Source organism: Sminthopsis crassicaudata, chromosome 5 (assembly GCF_048593235.1).
Source record: "Sminthopsis crassicaudata isolate SCR6 chromosome 5, ASM4859323v1, whole genome shotgun sequence".
NCBI classification, from domain to species: Eukaryota; Metazoa; Chordata; class Mammalia; order Dasyuromorphia; family Dasyuridae; genus Sminthopsis; species Sminthopsis crassicaudata.
The window spans coordinates 220684699-220701652 of NC_133621.1; the positions used below are offsets into that span (position 1 = coordinate 220684699).

The 16954-nt window shown below is 35.6% G+C and overlaps 1 protein-coding gene across 1 annotated transcript; it reads left to right on the plus strand.

Annotated features, from left to right (window-relative positions):
• Positions 1-2658: 2658 nt before the first annotated feature.
• Positions 2659-3597, plus strand: LOC141542784 (olfactory receptor 6C2-like). Its single transcript, XM_074267370.1, has one exon. The coding sequence runs from the start codon at positions 2659-2661 to the stop codon at positions 3595-3597; it is 939 nt and encodes a 312-aa protein (XP_074123471.1).
• The last annotated feature ends 13357 nt before the right edge of the window (positions 3598-16954 follow it).

The following is a 16954-nucleotide window of genomic DNA, read 5'->3' on the forward strand; positions in this document are numbered from 1 at the left end:
TTTAATGTTCAGGAAAGGGAGAGCAGGATAAGAAAATAGATGTGCTAGGAAAGGTCTTTAAGTGGATATGGCTTTTTGGAAAGAGCAGGGGGATGACTCAAGGAATTCAAATGGTGCTTCCTTGTGTCTTCTTTACTAGAACATAGAAGCAAATATAACTCCTTCTCTGATTAGTCTAGCCAATTCAATCGATATTCCTTGCTGTGGTCCAGGACTTCTAGTGACATTTTGTTTACCAAAATGCATAATAGCAAATTACATGAATCACAGGAATCTCCATTCTCTAAACTCAGGAAAAGCCATTTAGGTATTGTTGTGGGAAATATTGTTGAACAACCAAGTAAAATTCATAGCTAAATGGGATCTTCTTAGAAATCTTTTTCCTACAAATGTAGAGTGATATGACATATGGTGACTTAGAAGAGAAGGACTGTAAGGAGGAACATGTACCAAAGAAGAGTTCTGTATAGTAGTCGGCAAAGTTGAATGAGAATTGAGAGAGGATTCAGTAAAAATCCTGTTTCTATTTTCCAAGAAAGAGTAAGAGAGAGAGAGAGAGAGAGAGAGAGAGAGAGAGAGAGAGAGAGAGAGAGAGAGAGAGAGAGAGAGAGAGAGAGAATGTGTGAATGAATGAGAAAGGGAGAGAAAGAGAGAGAGACAGATAGACAGACAGACAGACAGAGTGAGAGCAAGTTAGAGTCTCAGAGTCAGAGACAGAGAAATACAGAAAGAGAAGAGAGAGACACATAGAAACAGGAAAGAGAGGAGGGAAAGAGGAGAAAGAATAAATGGAGAACATTTTAGAAGGTGGAATTTTTAAGAAAATAGTTTAAGTAAAGTAGTTTTTAATAATCAAAGAAGTTATTTTACCTTTCATTTAGATATTACTCTAAGATATGCAGTGTTGTCCTATAATGCAATTTTGTCCTATAACAACATCAAGATGCTATTATTTTATCCATTTAACTTAGGAGGGAACTGAGTCTTACAAAGATAAAATGATTTACTGAAGCAGATGAATGAATTTACTGAACAGATTGTTGTCAGTCTGTTGTCTGAGGCAGAATTTGAACACATTTTATCCTCAAACCAAGTGTAGAGCTCTATCTTTTGCTACTAAGATAGCTTATGAACAACTTTATCAATGGACATGCTATTGTAACTTTTCAGACATGGAGTTGTTAATCTTTTTCATCCAGGATTGATGAAGAGAAAAATTACCTAAAATTTAGCAAAACATTTGATAAAATAGCATACCATTATTGTAGAGTAAATAGAAGAACTATGTAGACTGTATGATAATAAAATTAGAAGCATCTAGAGCTTGTGGAATGAACAAAATCAAAAAGCAGTCAATACTAATTGAATTTCCTTTTCAGAAAGTACCTCTTCTGAGGCCACAGGTACACCCTATATTTCTTGGTGAGTTACATGAATGAATGAATGAAGCTGGCATGCTTATCCAATTTTTTGATTACAACAAGTTGTGGAAAAATTGAATAGTGAGATGAGTTAGATTGTTATGCTGCCTCATCAGATTTCATCTGAATTACTAAATTCAGTCTTATGTGACACCAATAAAGACATTGGTAATATGAATAGAGTTGACAGCCAGGATAGGGATGAGGCTGAGTCCATATCCTACCAAATATTAAAGGAACTGAGAAGGTGAAAGGAAAGACTCAGGGAAAGAGATGTTGCATGGAGGAGAACAGAATAATTATCTTCAAGTATTTGAAAACCTATCATGTTAAAGACTTCTATTTAACCAAAGAAGAAAAAAACAGTGGAAAGATCTTGGAGTTTCAAAGAGACAAATTCAGCTTTGGTATCAGAAAGGAAAAGAAGCAAATAAAACCTTCTCAATATTTAGCACTTTCCCAAAATAAAATAAAATTCCTTGAAAGTCAGTGGATTCTCTTTCATTGGAGGTTTTCAAAGAGTGGAAGAATGATTGAGGCTTTGCTAGATATGTTATGCTTGGAATTTTTTAATGTAAAAATTATTTGTTTTCTGTTCATTTTTGAATACACCAAGAGTAGGTACTGTATTTTGTCTTTCTATGTATAGCAAGATCTTAGTGTGATGCCTGGTTCATGGTAGGCACTAAAAAACTTACTGATTGACTGAATTAGATGACATATCAACTAAGGTCTCTTTCAATATGGATATTCTATGATTCTCTCAGAAGAAATTATATTTGGAAGGATAAGCCTGTTAGAAATGCCTGTATGGGAAGAACTGAGAATCATAGAATTTTTGAATCTGCTGCTTTTGAAGCTCCTTCTAGAAGCTTCTTATGACTCAGAAAGTTCCCTGGTTGACAAGCCCTGAAAAGACTTTATCTTAGGCCTTCTATGCTCTGGGTCTTATAATGTTCTTAAATACAAAGGAGGATCACAGAGAATTTTGAGGAAATAGTGATGGAAAATTTAATTTTGATATCCCTACACATGTTCCATCATAAGGATGAGACTATCTATATAAAAATGTATAGATGAATGAATTCACATAAATGTCCATATTAGAGCATAGATTGAGTTAAGAAAAAACAAACTTCCTCTATCTACATTGAATTTTTAATTAGCTTTGCTACATTTAATTTCAATCCAAACTCTCTTTTTTATATACAGATATTTCAAATATCAGAAACCAGAGATGCAGAACCATTCAGGGATGACATTATTCATCCTGCAGGGACTGACAGATGACCCTCGATTTCAAGTTCTACTTTTTATTTTTCTTTTTCTTACCTATATGTTGAGTGTTACTGGGAATCTGACCATTATCACTCTCACCTTGGTTGATGCCCACCTGAAAACTCCCATGTATTTTTTCCTTCGAAATTTTTCCTTTTTAGAAGTTTCATTCACAAGTGCTTGTATTCCCAGATATCTATACAGCTTGTTGACTGGTGACAATATTGTGACCTATAATGAATGTGTTGCTCAAGTGTTTTTTATCACTTTCTTTGGTTCAACAGAATTTTTCCTTTTGTCTACCATGTCTTATGACCGCTATGTAGCCATCTGCAAACCCTTGCATTATACAACCATCATGAGCAGTAAAGTCTGTTATCAGCTCATGCTGAGTTCTTTGCTGGCTGCATTGATACTCATCCTCCCACCACTGAGCCTGGGCCTCCAGCTTGAATTTTCTCCTTCCAATGTCATTGATCACTTTCTCTGTGATTCATATCCAGTTCTCAAGAATTCATGTTCTGATACAACATTTTTAAGAAAAATAATTGTAATCTTTGCTGTGTTATTACTCATGACCACGTTAGTCTTGGTAATTCTATCTTATGCTTATATTGTCAAGACTATTTTAAAATTCCCCTCTGCCCAGCAAAGGAAAAAAGCTTTCTCCACTTGTTCTTCTCACATGATTGTAGTCTCTATGACTTATGGCACCTGCATCTTTGTCTACATAAAACCACCTGGGAATGAAGAGCTAGTTTTGGACAAGGTGGTATCAGTGCTTATGACCTCAATTGCTCCTGTGATGAACCCGTTTATTTACACTCTGAGGAACAAACAAGTCATACAAGCCTTTAAAGACTTTATCAAAAGGATCACATTTGTTACCAAGGTATAGAGGAATCCTGAGTTCATGATAACATTCAGTATAACCAAATATGATTTATCCTTAAGTCCCCATCCAGGATTCCATCCTGGTTTACTTTTTCTTATTAATTCTCCACTTCTCTATAGTCTGGTCAGTTTTACAATTATATCCTCAACTTTTTGTTTTCATGGAAATACTTATGGATCCAGGCTCTCTTTTTTCCCACATTAGTTTTCTAAAGCTCTTCCCTACTTCCTGCCACTTGATTTACTATTCTATCCCATGCAAGTCCTTGTCTTTAAAGTAAGTTCTGGATCACTGACATGCTGAGCCCATTTTTTATCTATAAGAAAACATATATAGAGAACAAATGGTTGAAAAATCTTTTTGAATTGGGAGAATCCTTAGAGTTACTTAATCTTACATATTTGTTCTTAAATTCTTTTATTTTTGATGATTTCTAAAGCTATTTCCTATATTGCTGGCATTTATATGAACTTTTATTCTCCAGGGAAGCTTTTATGCTTCAATGATAGGGAATTGATATGTCATCAAAATATCCCCTATACAAATAGACATTGTAATTAAGAACATGTAAAAAGAGCCCACTCTGTCAGCAACTATGACATTTCCTATTCAACTGGATATCCTTCTGATCATTTGAATTAATTTCCCCCAAATTAGATTTCTACCTTTTCCCTGTGGTCTTTGTTTATGAATTATCTTTCAAGTTGTTACTATCATTATTTGTTGTTGTTTACCTAAAACTCTCTATGCGCCTCACCCTCAACCCTGCACTGCCTATGAAGTACTTTGATAGAAATAAATTGGATTCACAATCAAAGGATCTGAGTTCAAAATGCTATTTTGTGCCTGTGGGTCATTATACATTGCTCAATATCAGTTTTTCCCTGTATAAAAAATAGATATCTTTCCTGTGTAATTGTAACTCACAATAATGTAATCCTGCTGGGATTTCTGCTGTTTATCTCCAAATTGGCCTACAAATGTGAGCCTGGGTTTCCTCAGATTGGACATTTCACATTTTGATCAGGTAATATGAGGTTTACCTTTCAGGGTCTCACTTGTCTCTTCATGGAAGAATGTACCCAAGCATAAACCTAAGGTTTACACATGCTTCATTCTTGTTGGACAGAATAACAAAGTTCTGAACTTTAAGAACTGGATGATTCTACAATACTTTTGACTTCTGCTATATAGATTGACGACTCTTTGAGACTAGAAAATGGCTTAATTTTGATTCCAAAAATTCCACATTCACTGTGACCATAGTATTCTATGCCTAGGTTCAACTTGATCTAATACTATTTCCTGAAGTAGATTGGGAAAGCATCCCAATTAGATCAAGTATGCATTGAAGAGATCCTTGCTACTGTTACCAACACAATTGTGAAAGAATTGAGAGACAATTTTGTAATCCTTTTCCTTTTGTATTCCATGTACCACTTTAGGATCTATGTTTGGCTTCTTGAAAATCTTGACATACTAGCGCATCATACATACTGTTTCAACCAGAATTTTTATGAAACAGCTCATAACTAAATTGGTAGCTGAGAGATACTTGTCAAGATTACTTATACTTTTTCCATCATTACAAGAAATCAAATTCGGTATCAATTGTAGAGTAGCTATAAGCAGTAGTATGTGATTGAAATATTTAATATTTGGGTTTCTTGACAATTATATTTCTAGACTTATTGAACCCTACTAGAAGAAACACATCCTAAAATCATTTGCTCTGAATGATTTTTAACTGGTCTCCATAAATCCTGGCAAAAGAAGTCAGGTTAAAATACTTCTTTCCTAATACCACAGGATCCAAAGTAGCTGTTGAATCCCTTATTGCATATATTTTTGAATGCAGGAAGAAATGGCCTATTGATATTAGTATATTACTTATGTTTTTCCTAACTCTTTTCAGGAATAAAAAGTTCATATTAACTAAAGTTTCAAAGGCCTATTGATACTGATTATCTTTATCCATATAGAATTAGTTGATAACACTTTTATTTTAACATACCCAGTAAAGGTTCCATATTTCTTACACATGTGATCTACCATTAGTGGTTTTGGGGATCTATATTTTCATTACATTATTTTTTTTTATTATATATATATATATATATATATATTTTATAATATTATCCCTTGTATTCATTTTTCCAAATTACCCCCCCTCCCTCTATTCCCTCCCCCCGACGACAGGCAATACCATACATTTTACATGTGTTACAATATAGTCTAGGTACAATACATGTGTGCGAATATCATTTTCTTGTTGCACAATAAACATTAGAATCCGAAGGTACATGCAACCTGGGCAGACAAATATTAGTGATAACAATTTACATTCACTTCCCAGTGTTTCTTCTCTGGGTGTAGCTACCTCTGTCCATCATTGATCAACTGGAAGTGAGTTGGCTCTTCTTTATGTTGAAGATTTCCACTTCCATCAGAATACATCCTCATACAGTATTGTTGTTGAAGTGTACAGTGATCTTCTGGTTCTGCTCATTTCACTCAGCATCAGTTGATTTAAGTCTCTCCAGGCCTCTCTGTATTCCTCCTGCTGGTCATTTCTTACAGAGCAATAATATTCCATAACCTTCATATACCACAATTTACCCAACCATTCTCCAACTGATGGACATCCATTCATCTTCCAGTTTCTAGCTACAACAAAAAGAGCTGCCACAAACATTTTGGCACATATATGTCTCTTTCCGCTCTTTAGTATTTCTTTGGGATATAATCCCAGTAGTAGCGCTGCTGGGTCAAAGGGTATGCACAGTTTGATAACTTTTTGGGCATAATTCCAGATTGCTCTCCAGAATGGCTGGATTCTTTCACAACTCCACCAGCAATGTATTAGTGTCCCAATTTCCCCACATCCCCTCCAACATTTGTCATTATTTGTTCCTGTCATCTTAGCCAATCTGACAGGTGTGTAGTGGTATCTCAGAGTGGTCTTAATTTGCATTTCTCTGATCAGTAGTGATTTGGAACACTCTTTCATGTGAGTGGATATAGTTTCAATTTCTTCCTCTGAGAATTGTCTGTTCATATCCTTTGACCATTTATCAATTGGAGAATGGTTTGGTTTCTTATAAATTATGGTCAGTTCTCTATATATTTTGGAAATGAGACCTTTGTCAGAACCTTTGTTTTTAAAAATATTTTCCCAATTTGTTACTTCCCTTCTAATCTTGTTTGCATTAGTATTATTTGTACAGAAACTTTTTAGTTTGATGTAATCAAAATCTTCTATTTTGTGATCAATAATGATCTCTAGTTCTCCTCTGGACATAAATTCCTTCCTCCTCCACAAGTCTGAGAGGTAGATTATCCTCTGTTCCTCTAATCTATTTATTATCTCCCTCTTTATGCCTAAATCATGGACCCATTTTGATCTTATCTTGGTATATGGTGTTAAGTGTGGATCCATATCTAATTTCTGCCATACTAATTTCCAGTTTTCCCAACAGTTTTTTCCGAATAATGAATTTTTATCCCTAATGTTGGAATCTTTGGGTTTGTCAAAGATTAGATTGCTATAGATGTACCCTTTTTTGTCCTTTGTATCTAATCTGTTCCACTGATCTACCGGTCTATTTCGTAGCCAATACCAAATGGTTTTGGTGACTGCTGCTATATAATATAGCTTTAGATCAGGTACACTTAGACCACCTTCCTCTGAGTTTTTTTTCATTAGTTCCCTTGCAATTCTCGACCTTTTATTCTTCCATATGAATTTTGTTGTTATTTTTTCTAGGTCATTGAAATAGTTTCTTGGGAGTCTGATTGGTATAGCACTAAATAAATAGATTAGTTTGGGGAGTATTGTCATCTTTATTATATCCACTCGGCCTATCCAAGAGCACTGAATGTCTTTCCAATTATTTAAATCTGATTTTATTTTTGTGGCAAGTGTTTTGTAATTTTTCTCATATAATTCCTGACTTTTCTTTGGTAGATGGATTCCCAAATATTTTATACTCTCAACATTTGTTTGGAATGGAATTTCTCTTTGTATCTCTTGCTGTTGCATTTTGTTAGTGATATATAAAAATGCCGAGGATTTATGTGGATTTATTTTGTATCCTGCCACTTTGCTGAAATTTTGAATTATTTCTAGAGGCTTTTTAGCAGAGTCTTTGGGGTTCTCGAAGTATACCATCATGTCATCTGCAAAAAGTGATAGTTTAATTTCCTCATTTCCTACTCTAATTCCTTGAATCTCTTTCTCGGCTCTTATTGCCGAGGCTAGCGTTTCTAGTACTATATTGAATAGTAATGGTGATAGTGGGCAACCTTGTTTCACTCCTGATCTTACTGGGAAAGGTTGCAGTTTATTTCTATTGCATATTATGCTTACTGACGGTCTTAAATATATACTCCTGATTATTCTAAGGAATAATCCATTTATTCCTATACTCTCAAGAGTTTTTAGTAGGAATGGATGTTGGATTTTGTCAAATGCTTTTTCTGCATCTATTGAGATGATCATATGGTTCTTATTAATTTGATTATTAATATGGTCAATTATATTAATAGTTTTCCTAATATTAAACCAGCCCTGCATTCCTGGAATAAATCCTACTTGATCATAGTGTATTATCTTGGAGATGATTTTCTGAAGTCTTTTTGCTAATATCTTATTTAAGATTTTAGCATCAATATTCATTAAGGAGATTGGTCTATAATTTTCTTTCTCAGTTTTCGATAACATTGGGGCTAATTGTTCTTTAAATGTTTGGTAGAATTCACATGTGAATCCATCTGGCCCTGGGGATTTTTTCCTGGGGAGTTGATTAATAGCTTGTTCTATTTCTTTTTCTGAAATGGGACTATTTAAGCAATTTATCTCCTCCTCTGTTAATCTAGGGAGCCTATATTTTTGGAGGAAGTCATCCATTTCACTTAAGTTATCAAATTTATTGGCATAAAGTTGGGCAAAGTAACTCCTTATTATTTCTCTAATTTCCTCTTCATTGGTGGAAAGATCCCCCTTTTCATTTGTAAGACTATCAATTTGATTTTCCTCTTTCTTTTTTTTGATCAAATTTACCAAAGGTTTATCTATTTTATTGGCTTTTTCATAAAACCAACTCTTGGTTTTATTTATTAATTCAATAGTTTTTTTACTTTCAATTTTATTGATTTCTCCTTTTAATTTTTGTATTTCGAGTTTAATTTTTGGTTGGGGGTTTATAATTTGGTCTTTTTCTAGCCTTTTAAGTTGTAAGCCCAATTCGTTAATCTTCTCTTTCTCTATTTTCTTCAAATAAGCCTCTATAGATATAAAATTTCCCCTTATTACCGCTTTAGCTGCATCCCAAAGATTTTGATATGATGTCTCATCATTATCATTATCTTGGGTGAAATTGTTAATTGTTTCTATAATTTGCTCTTTCACCCAGTCATTCTTTAAGATGAGATTATTCAGTTTCCAATTACTTTTTGGTCTATTTACCCCTAACTTTTTACTGAATGTAGCTTTTATTGCATTGTGATCTGAGAAGAAGGCATTTATTATTTCTGCCTTCCTACATTTAATTTTGAGATCTTTATGTCCTAGTATATGGTCAATTTTTGTATAGGATCCATGAACTGCTGAGAAGAAAGTATATTCCTTCCTATTGCCATTCAGTTTTCTCCAAAGGTCTATCATACCTAGTTTTTCTAATGTTCTATTTACTTTTTAAATTTCTTTCTTGTTTGTTTTGTGGTTTGATTTGTCTAAATCTGAGAGTGCAAGGTTGAGATCTCCCACTATTATAGTTTTACTGTCTATTTCTTCTTGCAGTTCTCTTAACTTTTCCTTTAGAAAGTTAGATGCTATACCACTTGGTGCATATATGTTTAGTATTGATATGGCTTCATTATTTATGCTACCTTTCAGCAGGATATAGTTTCCTTCCTTATCTTTTTTAACGAGATCTACTTCTGCTTTTGCTTGATCTGAGATAAGGATAGCTACCCCTGCTTTTTTGGCTTTACCTGAAGCATAATAGGCTCTCTTCCAACCTTTTACCTTTACTCTGTATGTATCTCCCTGCTTTAAGTGTGTTTCCTGTAGACAACATATTGTAGGGTTCTGCTTTTTGATCCAATCTGCTATCCGTCTCCGTTTGATGGGATCGTTCATCCCATTTACATTTACAGTTAAAATTACTAATTCTGTGTTTCCTGCCATCGTATTATCCCCAGATTATACGTTTTTCCCTTGACCCCCCTGATCCCCCTCCCCGATATTTAATTTACAGACCCCCCTTGTGATGCGCAACCCTCCCTCTTTTTTTTTTTTTTTTTTAGGATCCCTCCCCCCTCCCTCCAAGTCCCTTCACTTATTCTCCTTTTCCTTTCCCCTTTTCCTCTCCCCCCTTTTAATGAGGTGAGAGAAAATTCTCTGAAAAAACAAATATGTTAATTATTTACTCTTTGAGCCTCTTCTGATGAGAGTAAGATTCACACAATGATTCTCCCCCTCACTAAGTTCCCTCAGATATGGTGTATTTTCTATGTCTCTTCCTGGGATGTAGTTTCCCTCTTTTTATCACTCCTTTCCCTTTTTCTGAACCGACCTCCTTCCCTTTACCACACCCCCCTTTTTTTCTTTTATATCAGTAAAATCAAATTATCCTTGAGTATTTTTTATATACTCACAACAGAGTTACAGTTCTCAAGGGTTCTGTGTACCTTTTTCTGTTTCTCTTCAGTCTTGTGGATGTAGATCAAATTTTTTGTTTAAGTCTGGTTTTTTTCTTAGAAACATATAGAATTCCTCTGTTTCATTGAATGACCATCTTCTTCCATGGAAAAAGATGCTAAACTTAGCTGGGTAGTTCATTCTTGGTTGCAGTCCTTGATCTTTTGCCTTTCGGAATATCAGGTTCCAGGCCCTTCTATCTTTTAATGTGGAGGCAGCCAGATCTTGGGTGACCCTTATTGTGGCACCTTGGTATTTAAATTGTTTTTTTCTAGCTGCTTGCAGGATTTTCTCCTTTGTGTGGTAATTCTGCAGCTTAGCCACAATATTCCGTGGTGTTCTTTTTTTAGGGTCTATTTCAGAAGGAGTTCGATGAATTCTTTCCACATCTACTTTCCCTTCTGTTTCTATTATCTCTGGACAGTTCTCCTTGATAATTTCCTGTAAAATAGAATCTAGGCTCTTTTTTTGGTCATAGTTTTCTGGAAGTCCAATAATCCGCAGATTATCTCTCCTAGATCTATTTTCCAGGTCTATAGATTTTCCCAGTAAGTATTTGACGTTGTTCTCCAGCTTCTCATTTTTTTTTTTTTTGTTTTGTTTGACTGATTCTTGGGTTCTCTGTGAATCATTCATTTCTATTTGTTCCATCCTGACTTTTAAGGAGTTATTTTCTTCTTTCACAGTTTTTAGTTCTTTTTGTAAATGCCCAATTTCGTTTTTAAATGAATTATTTTGCTCTATTGAGTTTTTTTCCATTTCCCTAATTTTTTTTTTTGAGAATTATTTTCTTTTTCCAATTCAGAAATTCTATTTTCTTGAGGCTTTTTTATCTTTTCCAATTCAGAAATCCTACTTTCCTGTGTTTTTTTAACCTTTTCTAATTCACTAATTTTGTTTCCCTGCATCTCCTGTGAATTCTTTATTTTTTCCAACTCCAATTTCAGGACGTTGTTATTCTCTATCATAACTTCCCTTTCTTTTCCCCATTTTTCTTCGATCTCCCTCAATTTTTTAAGAGCTTCTTCTAGGAGAGAGTTATGTGATGGGGGGCAGGAATCGTTCCCCTTTAGGTTGTCTGTTGATTCTCTGCTGTCAACTTCCTCGGGGTTGGATACCCGCTCTTTCTCTGTATAGAAGGAATCTATGGTTTTTCTAGCTTTTTTGCTCATACTTAAAAAAATCTTTTGGGGTCTGTCCCTGGGGTAGGAAATTATTTACTTCTTTACCAGCTTCCTCCCAGACCGGATGGATGCAGCGGCTCCTGAGCCCGAGCTAAGAGAGAGCTTTGGGAGAGAGTTCCCCACCCCCTCCCTGGGAGTGCCTCAGAGGTGATTAGCACTGCTGTGCTTTGAGGGCTTAGAATAGTGAAGACAGCACGAAGCCCAGCCTATGTGTCCGGGTGGGGAGTGGATGTCTGCAGCAGGTGACGTGAGAAGCCCCTGTGCTCAAACTGGAAGTGTCTGCCAGAAACCGCGGTCCCTAGTTCAAACGTTCCGCTTCTCTGGGACTTCCTGGAGCTGAGTTCCACTCCCTCCAGCTAAGCTAGGCAGTGTGTGTTGCCTTGGGCCGTATCCACCCACTTGTCAATCTCTTAACTATTCTCAGGTGGTAGCTGAGGCCACACCCCCTGGTGCCAAGAGATTTGCTGAGTCACCCCCGGGTCGGGGAAAATCTAATTTGAGTTTTAAAATATTTTGGCTTTCTCTTCTGAACTGCTAAATAATTAGCAGAGAAGAGCTAACAGCCTGTGCCAGATTCCTTTACCTCAGTGGCTTCTCTGATCCCAGAGCCCTTCCCAGCGCAATGGGCGCAGTGTGCCCCTACCCCACCGTCTGTGCTGGTCTTTCTTATTCCTCCCCTGAGAACTGACCTTTCCTGTTGAAACTCCAGATTCTCTTCAGCTGGTAAGTCGTGCTTCCAGTCCTTGTGGTATCTATCAGTCCTGAGCTAATTTTGAGACTTAATTTATCTAATTGGTTGTGAGGGAGTGAGGACGTTCACTGAGTCGTGTGTTTCTTCTCCGCCATCTTGGCTCCGCCCCTGATATATTTTCATTACATTATTAACAAGATAGTAAAGTAACTGAATTCCACAAAATTTTCTAATTCAAAAATTTCATTAAAAAGGATCTATATAGCAAATATAAAGTAGCTGAATGCTGGCTCCATTAGATTAAAAAATAAACAGAAAGGAAATCTACCTATGTTAAAACTATCATGAAATAATATAAGCTAACTAATACTCAGAGCTCCTATTCAATGTTTTACAGGTTACTTGTTGGGTACAGTGAATATAAACATTTTTAAAAGCTGGTGGTTCAAGGCATGTCTGTAGAGGACCTTGCCTCTTTTCTGAATGTCAGTGATTTAGTTTAAACCTATCTTACCCCTACCAAAAGCAGGAGACAATGATTTTTCCTAACCATAAGAAATAAAAGAAGAGTAGTTGGAAGGAAGACAGCAGCATAACAAAAGAGGCAAGAGGAATAAGATTTTCCACACCTTAGGAAAAAGTTGCAAGACATCTGGATAGCATTAGTTCCCATTCCTTCCTGAATTTATGGTGTCCATCCTGTTCCTCCACAATCCCCATCACACTAAGTTGCTGAGAAAAATAACGCTTATCCTTGGCTTTCTGTATAGCAGTGTAAGAGTGTAAAACAAAGTTTGACCAAGAATAGGAAGATAAAAATTAAAAGGAGAGAAAGCCTGCATATTTATTTAGTTGACAATCATATAAATCAAAAGAGAAGCTGCAAAATGCAATTAAAATCATTAAAAAATAAAAAGAAGCAACACATGATGAAAAAGAAAATTCTTCCAATTCCTCATGGATAATGGAATTATAGAAAGAAAGTACTAGATGATTCAAAAAGGATACAAATAGAAAAATGTAATATTAAAAGTCAAATCATATTTCTCAATGCAAAATTAACACCAACCATCAGTGTAATACATTTAGCATAAAAACATGAAAATCTTTCCTAATAAAGGCAATATTACAAGAAAGAAAATATCTGATTTGAAACTCAAAAATACAGAGTGAAAAATGATTTGATATAAGAGAAACACATTATAATTTTAAATGAACACAGAAATAGTATTCAAGATAAATCAAATGAACTTTTAGATAGAGTGTGAAAAGATTATTTAAAAGCACATGGCTCTCATAAAAACATGATTTAAAAAAATGGGAATTTTTGAGATAGAATCAAGATGCAAAGAAGAGTCACAACTGTGAAACTTCCCCCAAAATTTCTCCTAAAAATTGTCACAGAAAATACCAAATTGAATTGTGAAATGAAAAACCTGACAAAAAGTCATAGAGAGTCATTTTTATTTTTTCAGCCCAGCATATCTTAAATGATAGAAAAAAGTTCTGCTGAAACTGGGGTAGAAGCATAATATGCAAGGCATGTTAGAAGGGGTCATGGCTGTTTGCCTTGGTTGCTTCAGCTATAGCAGTAGTGGGGATACTAAATTGCTCAATGCCTACAGACATTAAGGAGACTATCCTCCACTGGACATAGAACTGTATTCTATTTACCAACTCTGTGGCCTATTACCTAATTTGGGTATGAGTTCCAAATCAGAAAGGAGTGGTTGTATTTATGAGAGATTATAGGGCTCTTTAAGTCTATGGACTAAAGTGTAGAAGAGGAGGAAATTGATTAGCTCCTATTTATTGCAATAACAAATCTCCTTGGCCTCTCTCCCTGGACTATATACCATTTTAGAAGACTTGAAAACTTAAAACTCCCCTGTGCAAGCTCAAAGAGAAGCTCACACTATTTTCCCATCCAACCCACAGGTGAACAAATCCACAATCAAGAGATAGACTAAAAAAATGAACAATCAACAACAAAAAAAATCTTCACCTAAACAAGCTAAAAAATATCAAGATAAAAGTGAAGTAGTAAGTTCAATGACTTGAAATTATTTGCAAACAAAGGCTTAAAGAAAAATGCAGAGATTGGACTCAGCCTCTGCTCATAGAGCAGCAGGGCTCAAGACAGTCCTAAATTTGCTGCCCATCCTAAGAGGGGCACCCCAAGACCTAGGATAAAAGTGGGGCCTGGAGTAGCTTTACCTCAATGGATAGGAGCTGCTTCTAGGATCCAGATTTCTGAGCAGTGTATTCACAGTTAGATCAAGGCAAGCAACCCCAAACTTTTAGAGGCCCAATATCAAACTGCTGCAAGGTTCTTTGAGAATGCTGAAATACTAATTAAGAAACTGGGGTTGCAGGAGTGCAAAAACAGATCAGAGACACTGCCAGATGTCTGACTCATGGTTGGTTCTGAAAAAAACAAAAAACAAAAAAAAACAAAAAAAAAAAAACTGAGTCTGCCAGGGCAATTCAATAGAATAAGGGATTTCAAAGTTAAAGCATAAGCAACAAATCATAGTCCAGTAAATTTAAGAACATCCAATTCAATCTGAACTAGTGAAATAGGGGGTAGGGCAGAAGTGCCTAAGAAAACTCACCAATTTCCCCAATTTCTTATGTCTTCCTCCCTTTTTTTCTTACGGAAATGAATTATCAAATAACCATTTCATATATAAATCCCAAGAGTGAATCAAAATTCCTATACATAGGCATAATAGACTAAAATCCCTCAAACATAACAGCAATAGTTACACAAATTTAACAATGTCCATCCCAAGTCTTAAATAAGTAATAGTTTTAACAATTCAGCCACTTTCCCACTCCCCCATATCAGTCCAAATTACATCAGGAGCAGGGACAATGGTTTTCTCAAAAAACTGCTTCCGGCTGAAAATGGGCAGAGACTCTCAGTCTAGGGAGGGGGATGGGTGTAATGTGGCATGATGACAATCAAAGCTTGATCTAGGTCCCAGAAGCAAGTCAATATATCTGTAATTTGACCAAATTTAGAAACAAAAACAAATTTAACAAAGAAAAGTTAGAATAGTCTTGAGATAGAAAGACTGGTCCACAAGGACTGCTGCAAGATATGTGGCCTCTCATTAGTAGTAAACCTTAAAAAACTTTGAATATCCAGACACAATATCTAGTAACTGATAGATGACCAGACTAAATACTTATTTGCTCAAGTATTTAGGATATAATGATTACAGATAACTGGATTGGAAACAGCAAGGTATGACATAATTGAATTGAATTAACAATTTCTTGACCATTACTCTGATTATAGAAATCAGTTACAGGAGGAAAAAAATGCAGTGACATATTAACTACAAACCCAAGAAATTTAACCTCCAATAACAAGCTTCAATAACCTACAATAACCAAAGTTTCAGATAAATCCTAAACAGATATTTATCATAACATTATATTTATATAAATCAGTTTGCTCTTTTAACCAAGAACCAGGTGGTTACAACTTTGTTAGAAAACCAGTAGAATAATTTAGAGGGAGGGGGGAAGGAAAGGATTACAGGTGGCCACCCTTCCCCCACTCCACCTCCAAAGAGGCAGGGGGGAGGGAAGGCAAACTAACCTGCACTCCAGGCTAAGTAGATGCTCCAGACCTGAAGTATCAGAGAGCAGTGATTGGTGGTGGTGGTGGTGGGGCAGTTTAATCTTCACCTTTGAAGACAAAAGATCCCTATCTCACCCAACCTTTAAAGTAGCAGAAATAAGTGGGGAGAGGAGGAGAAGGAGGGAGATTCCATAAAACCCACATGTCCAGCAAATCTGGATTTAAAGCATAACTTAGTTGTTATAATATAGGTAACAAACTCTGAACCAAAATACAGCTTTAAATTCCCAATAATATAAAACTGCTTTTCCTATCATATTTCTAATAATGAAACAGCATAATTTTTCTTTCTCTCCCTGTGTCCCCACGTGGCCATTATTCCCAATGGACTTCTCCTAAGCTCCAACTTGGCTAGAGTTGAAGCCTTCAGAAGCCATATCCTTTTTGCTGCTACATATTTTAACTAATTAGAGGCACATGATCCCTTTCAGGCAAGTTAACAGAACTTCTCCAATAAGCTATTGTTCTTTTTAAGATCTTATACTTAAAGATAATTAAATCCAGCACAGAAAACTATACTTTTTTTTTTTACAATTTAAAATCATCCTAAAATTCCTAATAAAATGTTTTCTCCAGCTGGAATTCAGTATTGAAATAGCTAATACCCAAATTTGGCCATTGTTCTTAAACTTAACAGAGCTCTTAAAATTAACAAAACAGACAAATCACACAGAACACACATAAACTGTGCAGCAGTCAAAAACTTTTAACAGACCAAGGGCTTATCTGGAAAGAATAGCCCTGAGGGATGTTGTCAGCTCCAGTCTGCCCTCCCATAATCCAAATGGAGCCTGCCATTTTTTTTTTTTTTTGTTTTGTTTTGTTTTATTTTTTAGCCAGATGGTGTCTTAAAAAAAAGACATCTAGATTTATACTCTGGAATGCCCAGAGTGGTGCCAACTGGCACACAGAAACAGATGTGTCTTAGAAGACAACTAGGTAGGGTCCCCTGCATCCAGAAGACCCTACTCCCACAATTTATGCCCATCAGTATTTTGTAATTCTGGGAATCCAGATGCTAGCATGCAGAACAGAACCTTATACAGGTCTTTTAGAAACAGAGTATAAACCTCAAAAGATACCCAGAAAGACTTACTCTCCTGTGGCTGAAATGGGGGTGTCTACCA